At 42.4% G+C, this 14,047-nt stretch overlaps 2 protein-coding genes across 2 annotated transcripts; both read right to left on the bottom strand.

Annotated features, from left to right (window-relative positions):
* Positions 1-12,094: 12,094 nt before the first annotated feature.
* LOC115212164 lies at positions 12,095-13,096 on the bottom strand. Its single transcript, XM_029781003.1, has one exon. The coding sequence runs from the start codon at positions 13,094-13,096 to the stop codon at positions 12,095-12,097; it is 1,002 nt and encodes a 333-aa protein (XP_029636863.1).
* Positions 13,097-13,174: 78 nt separating this feature from the next.
* Positions 13,175-13,669, bottom strand: LOC115212163. The gene has a single exon (XM_029781002.1). It carries the CDS (start codon positions 13,667-13,669, stop codon positions 13,175-13,177), a length of 495 nt encoding a protein of 164 aa, XP_029636862.1.
* Between the last annotated feature and the right edge of the window lie 378 nt (positions 13,670-14,047).

Genomic DNA, 14,047 nt, shown 5'->3' with positions numbered 1-14,047 from the left:
CACCATATGCAAACCCTGACACCGAAAACACTGCCCTTTGAAGGGTCACACACGTTCCTTGTTCGACTCCTCTCCGCCACTCCTTGTTTGATTCCTTCTTGGTGTTGCAGTCACTGCTAAAGGTGTCGTCCTGCAACACGAGACGATGGCTCTGGCCCGAGATATTACCTCTCCCATCACCATGGAGTGAATATTTGGAGGCTTTTGCTGGTCGACCGACACGTGGTCAGGAAATCCTGTCACAAAGGCTAATTTAACAGTTTGTTCCAACGCGTCAATTCTATATCTCACGTTTCTAGCCAATCTCCTGATCTCGTTGGCAAACACATCAACCTGTTCACCCATCCACCTGTTCACCCATCCCCAGTCGACCATATGCTATAAATAGCCTTTCTGTAAGAGCCTCCATCAGCCGGCCTTTTATTTTTTTCTGCGTTCAACTGGTCCTTCTCCATTTCCAGGTATAGCGCCAACGCCGATCCATCGGGATACAACGGTATGAAACTCGCTTGGTCATCTATACCGTGGAGTCTTGCCACCAACTTAATTTCATGCAACCAAGCGGTGACATCTCCCTCGCCACAAAATGGCCTAACCGTCTCATCCGAAACACGGATCATACCCACCATTTTTGTTTCTTGAGCGGAAATAGCTTGTGACGTAAAGGAAGAAAAGGACGGAAGCAAAGAGAGAATTGCGGTAGTCTTACATGTCGGTCGGGAAAAAGGGTCACTTTCAACGTCCACGTGCTCTGTCTAGATCTGCAAGGTTCACTCAACGTCCACGTGCGCTATTCGTCGCCATACAATCTAACACGTCTACTCTGATGCGCTGTTCTCCACACACAAGGAGTGAAAAAAGAATAACTCCTGCACGCACACACACTTGACTACAACTACAGACATGAAAAATACAAATAAATCAAAGGTAAATATGAGATACGTGAAAGTGAACGCTGTCAACGTCACTGATACTGCAACCACGATCGTTAACAGCCCTGTCATCACCACCAACAACAACAGCAACAACAACGAAATCATCACAAAGCCGTCCACCGTGACCTCCATCAAAGACAGTACCGCCAACACAAACACCACCACTACAACTAACACCTCTACTACCACCACCACCACTACCACCACCACCACCACCACCACCACCACCACCATCAAGGACAAAGCAAATTTCGCCGAAGCTATAAAACAAAAAGAACAATCGTGAAATTCACTGCAGAAGAGATAAACAACACAACTTCGCTTTTTAGCAAAGAAGGAGATAATTTACATGCCCACATTCCAAAACATATAGAAAACACACAAAAAAGGACAATCATATATAAAATTATCAATACGAAGACAATACGACCGGAAAATGCACCACAAGAAAAAATAGAAAAATGCCTTCGCCTTGTTTAGCTACATAAGGAATATATAAACTGGCGGCACAAATGCAGCACTGTCCAAGTCCGGTTTCAGGACGAAAATCTGGCCAAACGGTTTTCAACACTGACTCTCCACACGGATGAGTTGGTGATGATACCAACATATTTAGGCCAGAGAGTGACGAAAGTCAAAATAAAATATGTCCCACCAGAAATAGAAACACAATGGATAGTATCTGCTATCTGCTTTGAAATGGCAGAGACTAACATTCTGGAAATTGCTGTTTTAGAACAGGAAAACTGGGTCGGAAAGACACTTCAAATACTTAAGCAAATTAGAAAAGATACCCACCTCTATAAAATTGACAGAAGGCTACAGATTGTATGTAGTGGTGGAGGGCAGGCGGTCACGATCTATGCAGCGAAACACATTTAAAAAAGAAATGTCCAACTGCCGCACAACAACAAGAGCAACTACAGCAACTACCACCACAACCAAAACACTGAGAAAAAAGTGTTACTACCCACACCACCATCAACACAGAAGACGACAAAAGAAGCATACCAACCAAACTCATTAACAATCGAAAATAAAACAACACCTGAAAAAATACCACCACCAACAACAGCGAGAACTAAAGGTAAGGAAAACCAAAAAGATACTAAAACTAATTCCTCCTCCCCTATATCACATACACCTCACACAAACAATCAACAACCAACACCAACGAAAATAACAGCAGAACCACTTACACAAACATACATAGAAGCTTACAATATGCCCTAACACCCTTCCGAATCCTCAGAAATTTCGTCGGAAGACGAATGCACTGAGGAATGGCAAATAGCCAGAAAAGAAAGGAGGAAGGGAAGCAAAAAAAAAAAGAACAAAAGCAAGCACTAACAAAAGCAAGCAGGGAGATACACAACTCACGAAGACATTTCGAACTCTGACACAAACAATACCGACACCACAAAAACGAAGCTCACAACCATAAACACTAAAAGCACAGAGTTGATGGAATACATCAACTCAAAAACAAACCTAACAGAAGATGACATAAAAACAAGCAACCACCCATACACAATACCACCAGAACACATCAAAATTTTGCACGTCACACCGACCTTGCACCACACTAAAATCCATCTACCCCAATGCGGTAGCGGATGTCAAAAATACTCCTCAAAAATACTGTACAGCAACCTCCTTAATGAAAAATCAAAGGAGGTAACAAAAATTTCGAACAGTAACTCTGTGTTCCTTTCGTTTGTGTTTTAAAAACACACAACTCATTAGGATCATGATCAAGGTTGGTTGTGTGAATGCACGTGGCCTGGGGTCCCCTTGGAAACAAGGGTACCTCTTAAATGACATAAAGTTACACGAGTTAGGAATTATAGCCATAAGTGAGACAACGGGCCCTAAAGTCCATGTTTGGCGGACAGTTTAACATTTATGTCTCTCCCTGTCTGCTGAGAATGGGCGGCAGTAGCACGGCGGTACTTTTTCGCAAGAGTCTAGATATCGAAGTAAAGACAATATTCGTAGACCCGGAGGGTAGACTGGTTGTCCTGGATGTCGATGGCAGCGATGGGTGTGCTTTTCGACTCCTATCAGTCTATGCACCGCCTCTAATAGGTCGGCCGGATTTCTTTCGACGTCTAGAAGTATTCCTAGGAACGTCTCGCCCTTTACTTTTAGTGGGGGATTGGAATGCTACCTTGGACACGCATCTAGACTACGTGGACAGAGATAAGAATAGATGGGGATGCAAATGCCTCAGAGACCTGCTCAGATGCTTTCAAGTGTCTGACAGGTACTGACTCGACCACCCAAATGCGCCAACGTGGACATGGAGCAACCGCATGCGGTCGTCAAGATCGTATCTAGATAAAATACTGTGTAGGACAGTAGACAGGGATAGCTTAGGATGTCCACAATTCCACATAGTCAGATACACGGATCAAAAACTTGTGACGTGTACTCTAGACCTAGATAAGGCACATAGGCAGGGCCCCAGTTACTGGAAACTGAACGCGTCTTTCCCGTTGAGATAGGTTTTTCAGGGACTGAATTAGCCCGCTAGTAAAGAGGGCTTTGACAGGAGCCATCACCAATAACAAATGGTGGTTCGCCCTCAAGAAAGCAATAACAGCAGAAGCGATTAGGTATAGCAAAGCACTAGCAATAGATAGAAACAGAGTAGAGGGTGACCTAGTTAAGAAGCTAGAAGAGCTGTTTCAGCTATAAGATGCAGTGGACTCTTATACATCATCATTGATTTTGTCACTGGTAATGCTTTCCCTATATATTGCAAAAATGCAAGTTTTGCTTTCCCCACCATATACATTGCACTTCGTATTCGAAACTCAAATGAAGCTACAGGCACTCAGTTAAGAATCTACTGCATCGTATAGCAAAAACCGTTGTAAGCTAATAAAGTTCATAACATAGCCATTGTTTTCCTGGTTCTAGGTCAACTGCCCGATGAACAACTGCCCGACAGATTGATAGATACCTGCCCGATAGAGCACCAGGTGTCGAAAAGCCTAACAACTCTATTAACAGTGAAGCTCGTGAAACGTTTTCATCTTAATTTATATACAATTGTTAGAACCCATGCATTTAAAACTGAACGTGGAAGGTTGAAGCTGTGCTATAATTGTTACGTCTACGTTAAGAACAAGGACTTGTCATCTGGAAATACGTTCTACGAATGTGAACGCTGCCGACATAACAACTGCAAGGCCAAAATTATACTGTGTGGAGAAGAAATAATCAGCCAGACACACGAGCACACTCACGCTGCAGATATTCTTTGTCAAGATCTCCTATCTGTACGTGAGGAAATGAAGGAGAAAGCTATTACAACCCAGCAAACTTCACACCAAATTAAAACAAATTTTACAGAAAGTTTCAGAAAAAGTCTCTACTTAGTTACCGGCCATGAGCACTATTAGGCATTCAATCAGATGATATAAGCAAGCTATACACGCTCCGCATCCCATACCGAGAAACTTGCATGACATGATCATTCCAGATGAATACAAAAAAAAATCATGCAATGAGGAAAATTTCTTACTTTACGATAGAGGACCCAGTGAGAACCGCATACTTTTGTTTTCTCCTGAGAAGAATATATGACTCTTGCAATCTTCAAGTGATTAGCTTTACGGTGGTACATTCAAAGTACCAGAACTGTTTTACTAACTCTACTCCATTCACTGTTTAATCTCTAATAGAACGATTCTTTGTGTCTTTGCATTATTGCCAAATAAACGTCAAACCACTTATGAAGAACTTTTCAGCCAACTTCGGGCTATTAACCCCAGGCTCAACTCAGCTAGTATCTTGATCGATTATAAACAAGCTGCCAAGAATGCAATTACCGAAATTTTTCCAAATGCAATTATTAAAGGGTGTTTTTTTCCATCTCACTCAAGGTACATCTCACTCACGGAAGGTACAGTCAGAGGGATTACAATCAAGATATTAGTGCGATGCTGATTTTACTCTAAGCATTCGTATGACACCAACCTTGGCTTTTGTGTTGTAACAGCATTTGAGCATTTACAAGAAAATTTGTGCCATGAAGCAGATCCAATCATTGATTACTTTGAAGATGCAAATATCGGTAGAATACGACAGCGTAACAGAGGTAAACCACTCTTTCCTATTTGTATGTGGAACATGTATGACCGCATATGCAATGATTTACCACGAACAATAAATTCCTTGGCGGGATGGCATAACCATTTACAGGCGAATGTAACGTCAAGTCATACAGGTATTTTCTTCAGGTATTGAAGACAGAACAAGCACTTAACGACACGATCATCAACCAAATTCTGGCAGGACCCAAAAAGAAAATATCAAAATTTAACGAAAAGAATTGCAAATATTCCACTTTTTGTACTTTTATTTTACCTTTGAAAAAAATAAATTATGACAACTAAAAGGGTTTAATATTTTACTTTAGTTAATTTTCGTATTTTTAATTTTTAGTTTCAATTTACTTTTAAATTATCAGGCAATTGTCCCTCTCGCAGTTGTATCTGTCGGGCATTTGTCCATCTGGCATTTGACTGTTGGGCACTTTTTTCTTATTACCGCTCTATACTCATTTAACACTTCGTTCTGAAACATACGTATGATAACATACCAAGTTATTAGTCTCACAATGCCGAAGTGAAATGTGTGTGTGTGTGCGTGCATGCGCGCATATATTTCGTAATGTTTATTTTTGCCTTTTTTTTTTTGATAGTGCTGTATACAATAAAATGATAAAAATTTTGTTGACATGTGTGAATTGGTAACTGACCCAACCGCATAAGCATCTACAATGACTGTTGGACAATATATATTATTGAAACTTCTGGTGATGTCAGTACACTGGCCTCTTGAGGTGAAGATAACGAATCTTAAGAGAGACGCCACACCGGAAACATAGTGGCAATCATTTTCTTTCTGTTGACTTCGGTCAAATGATAATTATTTTAACAACGAACGAGATGTCAGACGTCAACAGACCCATTACATTTCTTCAGAAAGTGGACGCCAACATACAATTAACTGACCACTTAACACATCAAATTGATGAGATCCTTTCGTAATATTAACAATAATGACTTCTTGTCATTAATAAACACCGCGCACGCAAGCAAGCAACATGCAAACAATACAATGTGGAATGTAAACAGAGCGAAGTTTTATACACACTTACACGTGAATACATCACAATATATTTATGTGTAAGTCACATATTTCTATACTTGCACATATAAAATATTATACAAGCATAATTGTGTCGTTAAAAATATCAGCAGTTTTATTAATGATAGAAAATCGACCCCCAGGGCTCAACTGATACTTTATTGACACTGAGAGGATGAAAGGTAAAGTCAACCTTGGCAGAATTCAAACTCAAAACGTAAAGACGGATGAAATGCTGCTAAGCATTTGTTCGGTGTGCTATCAGTTCTGCCAGCTTGCTGCCTTAATGATGATGATGATGATGATGATGATGATGATGATGATGATGACGATGACGATGACGATGACGATGACGACGACTGAAAGAATAGTTTAAACAGAAAATGAACAAAAAAAAAAGATAAAGCATGGAAGGTAAAATGTACGGTCAGTTTGCAAGAGATACAAACGCCAAGACAGATACAGAAGATTGGTGGCTATGGATGAGTAGGAGGGACATGAAGATATAGGCAGAAGCACTCACATGCGCAGCTCAAGAACAAGGGTTAAGGACCAACTATGTGAAGTGCAGAATAGACAACACTACTGATAGCGTTAAATGCAGAAAATGTGGTGAGAGAGGTGAAACGGTATGGCACATCGTTAGCGAATGTCCAAAATTATCACAACGCGAATATAAAAGACGACATGACAATGTGACAAGAATGATCAATTGGGAGCTCTTTGGAAATCGTAGCCTACTAAGAGCAAAAACGTGATATGAGCAAACTCCAGGAGTTGCCGAAAATGAGAATTGTAATGATTCACCCGACCAGACATCGGAAAGCGACATTGTTGTGATGAAAAACAAAGAGAAAGAACATGCATGGTAATCAACATAGCATGCCCCGGTGACAACAGGATCAATGTGAACGAAGAAGAAATAAACAACTATGACGATTTGAAGTGGGAAATACAGAGGTTGTGGTCAATGAAGAGAGCAGACGTAATATCAGTAGTAACTGATGCACTTGGAACTAACAGCACTCAGCTACTGGCTGAAGAAGTTCGGTGCATGAGTGAAAGTAGAACACCTACAAAAATCAGCATCGCTTGGAACTGCAAGAATTCTTCGCAGAGTTCTTGAAGCATGACGAGTAAACAAGTATCGCCTTAGTCTGCTGGCTGTGGACAGCTGACACTTTCCATCATACCAGCAAAATAAGCAGTGAGTTTTCATATATAATAATAATAATAATAATAATAATAATGACGACGACCACGGCGACGACGACGATGATAATGATGATGATGATTTCTAATTTTGGCAGAAGGCCAAGAAATTTGGAGCAGGGGATAAGATGATTACATCGACCCAGTGCTCAACTGGTACTTGTTTTATTGACTCTGAAAGTCAGCCTTGGCAGGATTTGAACTCTGAACATAAAGACGGATGAAATGCTGCCAAGCATTTTGTCCGACACGCTACCATTTCTGCCAGCTCGCTGCCTTAATGATAATAATAATAATAATAATGATGATGATGGTGATGTTACATTTTTTTTACGGAACTCACAACTACGTGTAACTTTACTAAGGGATGTACATTAGGGTGGAGCGAAAAATGCAACTTTCGAAATTGGTAACCAAGAATCGATATTTTGTTGCGAATTAGGGATAAAACAAAAGTGTATAAAGAACTTTATGGTTAAATATTTTTTTCGGGCTCCGCAATGGCAATTGAAAATTTTTTAAATCGCTATTTTTGGTCGAATTTTGGATTTCAGGAATTATAAGTTGTAACGAATACATATTTCTTCATAGCAGAATGCAAAACAGTAAATATAATATCCTTAGAAAGTTGTGTACCAATTTTCTATACAATTGACTAATATTCTGGGGTGTGAACTTATCTCCAGTGCCGCCGCAACGGCCGTTGCGTTAGAACGTACGTCGTACGGGTGTGAAGTTTTCTTCTTTGCACCTTGACTTTAGGTCATTGTATTAAAATTAACGATCGTGTTAAATTTAGTGTTGTTTACATTTAGTGATGACTAACAAGCCAATAACGCGTCATGATACTGAATGCCCAATATTTGGTACTCCGTGTGATCTTAGCAAACGAGTTTTGCCAACTTACAAGGACATTCTAAAATGTGTTTTATTTGAACGAGAGAAAAAAAAGAATGTAGTTAAGAAAGATCCTTCAATTAAACAAATTGTCGAAATTGTAGCAGAAAGATAATTCTTCTTTGGCAAAAGGCATCCATCCCTTGTGTTATGACTGAGTCAGTTAAACCGAAAATCTTAAACTTTTATCCAAAGTACCAAGCATTACTAAAATCTGTGAACAATAAAAAAAAGTGCCCCATCTTTTCAAATAAAGTGTAATGTGTTTAAAAACAATGCAGCAAAAGATTTGACATTTCCTGTTGCAAGTGCAACTCATTTAAAAACTGCAGTTGTAGTAGAGACAAAGAAATACCACAGAGAGAACAGGATCAATGGGCAAATCGAAAAATGATCATTGGCGGAGTAGTTCAATCAGAAGTTGATTAGAAAGTATCGGTCAGATCACAGTCATCCCTCTATGTTAGCAAAGGATTCTGAATTGATAGCGTTTTCATCAAACAGTGAATCTGGAAATGGATCAGCAGGCGAAGATGAAGATTTTCCAATTCCATTTTCCATGAAACGAAAAGACGTCAGCAAAAACGTAAGTTCAAAAGCACCAATAAAACAAATGAAATTCCCAGAACTAGCTCCTGCCTGTAACAGCACCGGTATGTCAGCCCGTGCTGCTGCTCTTGTTACAAGTTCGGTCATCAGAAACTTAACGGCAAGTACATCTGGTAAATGTTTCTTCGTTATAGACAGATCGAAAGTAAGGCGGAACGATCCAGATAAATGTAAATCCCTGCAGCAGGAACGTAGGCCACATAAACCGTTGTCTGCCGTGTATTTTGATGGAAGGAGGGAGACAACCCCCATAAATGGGAAAAAAATGGGTGAGAAAACAATTCAGGGAGAACACATTTCATTGATAGAAGAACCTGAGTTCCGCTGTCTTGGACACTTTTGTAGGATTTTTACGTGATATTCGCACTTGTAGGGTGCGTCACATCTCTTTACATAGTTGTAGAAAGGGAAAATAGCAGGAACACGAATCTCCGAACGAATAACAATAATAATTTATTTTCGCCGAAATAAGCATTTCATCTCTGGACATCGGTAGCATGGACGCCTGGGGTAGGAAACAGCAGAGTCGGTTTAAATCACAACTGTTGAAAGCATTCTTCACAACTCACCAAGTCGTATTCGCCTTCACACGGAGCTTATCTGGTTTGCGTCTGTTGCCTTCACACGGAACCTGTCTGGTTTGCGTCTGTCTCTCTCGGTAGCAGAAAGCAAAAGACAGAATAGTTAGCTGCTGATGGTTACTGCACATGCGCATAAGGGACATCCGGCAGGCCTACCGGAATACACTAATCCTTGCACATGCGCAGATGAACATCCCAAAATGGCGTCTGAAACCTGGCGTTACTACAAGGCTTCTCCTTGAGTGCGGAGCACGAAAATATAAAGATTGTAGTGCGACCAGAAGCAAGATGGCTACCGATCACCTACAAGATGTGGCACAAAATATGATAACTCAAAAAGAAAAAAAGAATTACAATATAAATGAGCATGCAAAAGAAAAAAATTTTCTTCAAGAAATGTTCAATAACAAAACATTGAAATGTCCAGTATGCAAGAGAACACCTGTTTGTACACACGTACACATTATGTATGCACGACGGCCATGTCTATCGTCTATAACTAATGTCTCTTTTGTCTTCTACAAAGCGTTTGTAATATACATTATCCCTCTCTGAGAGATATCACGCAAATGAGGACGTGTCAGTTAACAGCCATCCTTCGGCTGCCTAGGACCAGTTGTGTCCGCTGTTCTGATTGGTATTGGTATTCTTTTATTCCATGTATCTTTGGCTTCTTTTGTAGGCGACCGTGCGGCGTTCAAAAAGGAGACATTTCGTCACCACCCCCTTTACGTACGGTCGCTCTACAAGTTCGTAGACACGAACACACAATAGAAAATGTCAAAAGTTTCTTGGGCCACTGAACAGTTCGGTCAGTCCTGATGACATAGGGTCTGCTCGAGGCAGGTTGCGACGACGAAGGTGGTGTTTTAGGTGCTGGTGTTGTCAAAGGTGCATGTGTAGGTGATGGTGTTGGCAAAGGTGCACGTGTAGGTTCAATAGTGGGCGTGGCAGCGGTGTCATCGAAAGATGTGGACACCTCAAAATATGCTCTTTTAAGTCGATCTACAGAAACGGTCTCCATACGACCATTCATATCGATTGTAAAAACTTTGGGTGTGCGAGAAAGCACACGAAAGGAGAAACAAGAGGTCCCTTGATAGAGTTATCTCGAACAAAAACATGCGACCAAGAGTCAATATCTGATGGGACATGAGAAGGTGAAGATTGGTCCCGGGAATCCATGGGCGGAAGATTAGAAAAATAGGTGCGAAGTCTGGCGATGTATGACGCCAGATTATTAAGTTGTAAAATGTCTGGTACCAACATCGTACCAGACAATGCGAGTGTGGTACCAAACAGCAGCTCTGTGAAACCCAGATCTGCCTGTACGACAGCCAAAAAGCAGGATTGGCAGAAATTCAGTCCAGGACTGCGGATCTGGAGAGGCACGTAGAGCGGCCTTGAGCTGTCTATGAAACCGTTCGACCATCCCGTTGGAAGCTGGATGGTAACTGGTCGTGCGAATAGGATGCACACCTAGAATTCGTGACAATTCACGAAATAAAGAAGCTTCAGTAGTTAAGCTGGACGGAACTCCGAAGCGGGAAATCCAGTTAGAGACAAAAGCTTGAGCAACAGATTTAGCAGAAATGTCTGCTATTGGAATGGCTTCTGACCAACGGGAGAAGCGATCGACACAGGTCAAGGGATAAAAGAACCCGCGACTCACAGGCCATGGTCCAACCAGGTCAATATGGACATGGCGAAAATAGGCCTCTGGAGGAGAAAACTGTCCAAGCGGAGCACGAATGTGCCGTTAGATCTTGGAGCGTTGGCACTTGGAACGACTACGTGTCCAAGAAGTAATTGTGCGACGCATATTTGGCCAGAAAAACCGAGCTTAAGTGTGGCAGTGATGCCCGGATGCGACAAAGAGTGCAGGGCGTCAAACACTGAGCGTTGGGGATTCTCAGGCACGAGTGGCCTGGGAGGACCAGTAGAGGTATCACAAAGAATAGTGCCTTCAGCAAATTGGCAACAAGAAAACCTTGGCGAAGTTAGATGAAAGAGAACAGACTGGAAGACGAGAAATAGCGTCATCAGGAACGTTCTCTTTTCCAGGTATGTGACGCATGTCACTGGTAAACTGTGAAATAAAATCCAAGTGACGGAAAGCACGAGGCGAGAGTTTGTCCGTCTTAGACGATAGGGCAAACGTAAGAGGCTTGTAATCAGTATAGATCACAAAATCTCGCCCTTTGAGTTGATGTTGAACATGACGAATTGACAGGTAGATCGCCAATAGTTCGCGATCAAAGGTGCTGTACCGCCGCTCAGCTGGTTGTAACTGGCAAGAAAAGAAAGCCAGAGGTCGAGTCTGATCGTCCACTGTGTGTTGCAGCACAGCACCGATTGCAGTGTCCGATGCATCCACTGTTAACGAGAGTGAAGCATCGGGAACCGGATGTGCAAGCAACGGGACAGAAGCTAATTCCTTCTTGATGGACATGAAAGCAGATAATGCTTCAGCAAAGAGGGTGAGTGGACCGTCCTTTTTAGAGGTGCCCTTTAGCAGCTGAGTCAGAGAAAGTAGCTTATCCGCACACCCGGGTATAAAACGTCGGTAGAAATTAACCATGCCGAGATGATGTCTCAACTGACGCAAGGAAGAAGGAAGTGCGATGCGTTGAATGGCATCGACTTTTGACGACAGAGGTCTGATGCCACTCGAGTCAATATGATGACCTAAAGAGTCTAGAGAAGATTGTCCGAAAACACACTTGTCGGGATTAATGCGTACACTATAGGCGCGAAGACGCTGAAAGAACTGAGACAAGTGCCGGTGATTTTCACGGGTGTCGCTCGCAATGAGTATTTCATCAACATAAGCAAACACAAATCAAGACCGCGGACAACTTCATCAATAAACCGCTCGAACGTGCTGGTAGCGTTCCGCAAACCAAAACTCATATAGAGAAACTCAAGACACCCAAAAGGAGTGGTAATAGCAGTCTTCGGAACATCGGCTGGGTTGACCGGTATCTGGTGATAAGCACGAATGAGGTCAACTTTTGAAAAATTGATACAGCCATAAAAGATTCGCTTAAAAGTCCTGAAGATAAGATTCCATATTGGGTAGCGGTCTGCGTTGAAGCGTCTATAATCTCCTACCGGGCGAAAATCAGACTCCCCTTTTCGCGCCAACTGAAGGGGAGACGCCCATGGGATGGTGGAGGGGCGTATCAGGCCAAGCTGAAGCATGTGCTCAAACTCGGCCCTAGCCGTTTTGAGACGGTCAGGCACAAGACGCCGTGAGCGCGAAAAAACAGGCGGCCCAGTAGTGGTGATAAAATGGAGGATCGAGTGGGCAGGCTTTGCCGGCTGAAAGGTAATGTCCACTAGCTCCGGAAAAGGAGTCAAAAGAGAATGAAAACCATTTCCAGAGGTGGCAACAAAAAATGTCGAGCTAAGAACCGCATTGGTAGAACCTCTAGTCGGCGGGGAGAGCGACGTAGTACCCTCGAGAAGCCTCCAACGCTTGACATCTAACAATAGATTAAAATTATTCAAGAAATCAGCAACAACAAAAACCCATTGAAAGTCTCGACGAAGATGAATATCGAGGCGTAAAGAAACCTGACCAAAAGTAGCTATGGGAGACGAGTCAATAGCGTGCAAAACAATGGAAGAACGCTTAGGCTTGTCTCCAGTGAGACGAAGAGGCCAAATGCTACAACAAGAACCGGTGTCAACCATGAAGAATTTCTTTAACAAAGAATGCACGATAAGTAGGAAGGGAAAAGGAGGAAGATGCCGTGCCCAACTCCTCCGAAACTAATTTCCCAAAAGCTTAAAACTGCACGGCTGGATGCACTTGCGTGCTTTATCAGCAAATATGGAATGGTACCAGCACAGCCCGGAACGTGGCCTAGAGGCACGAGAAGCAGAACGACTCCGACTTCGCGAAAAACGCCTATTTTCCCGGCATAGCTTATCCATACGTCGCGTGAACGCGTCAAGTTTGTCGAAAATGGCGTCATGTGACACAGGATAGGATTTAACTGAGGCTGTCGAAGGGGCCTCTGTACAAACGCACGCGCCACACGACGATGGCTGGCCGGAAAGTTCTAAAATTTGATCTGCCATCGTGGAAATCTGGTCCATGGTGTTGTGTTCAAGAGCCGTGGCCAAAATCGTCCGTATATTGGAGGGCAATCTGGAAAAGAAAATTGTGCGTAACAGTGGCGCATCAGTTGAGTCACCGCTCAACTCACGTAATCTGCGCAAAAACTGCGACGGGATTCTGTCCCCCAACTCCTCATCCGCCATTAATTCATTGAAACGCTCTCCTCAGACCTGGTGTTGCGGCGTAATATTTCCGCTTTAACGAACGCATAAGTGGCGTCTGGGCTAGGATCTGTAACTAGATCCCTAGCAGAGGTGGCGAGTGGTGCGGGCATTCCACAATACAATAACTACAATTGTTGCGCGGGGGAAATGCCATGAGCCGAAAAATAAGCCTCAATTTATGCAAACCACAGAGCTGGATCCCCTGTAAACAAAGGTAACGATGGCAGGGACATGATGTGTATTCAGGTTTTTCCAATGACTCTTAGAGAAAAACGAGTAGAAAGTGGCGATGAGGAAAAAACAGCAAATTCTCCGAGATGAAACACGAGAAATAAAGAAACCAACCAGTGAACCGAC

The sequence above is a fragment of the Octopus sinensis genome, linkage group LG5 (assembly GCF_006345805.1).
Source record: "Octopus sinensis linkage group LG5, ASM634580v1, whole genome shotgun sequence".
NCBI lineage: Eukaryota > Metazoa > Mollusca > Cephalopoda > Octopoda > Octopodidae > Octopus > Octopus sinensis.
This window is presented reverse-complemented; position numbering and strand designations above follow the sequence as displayed.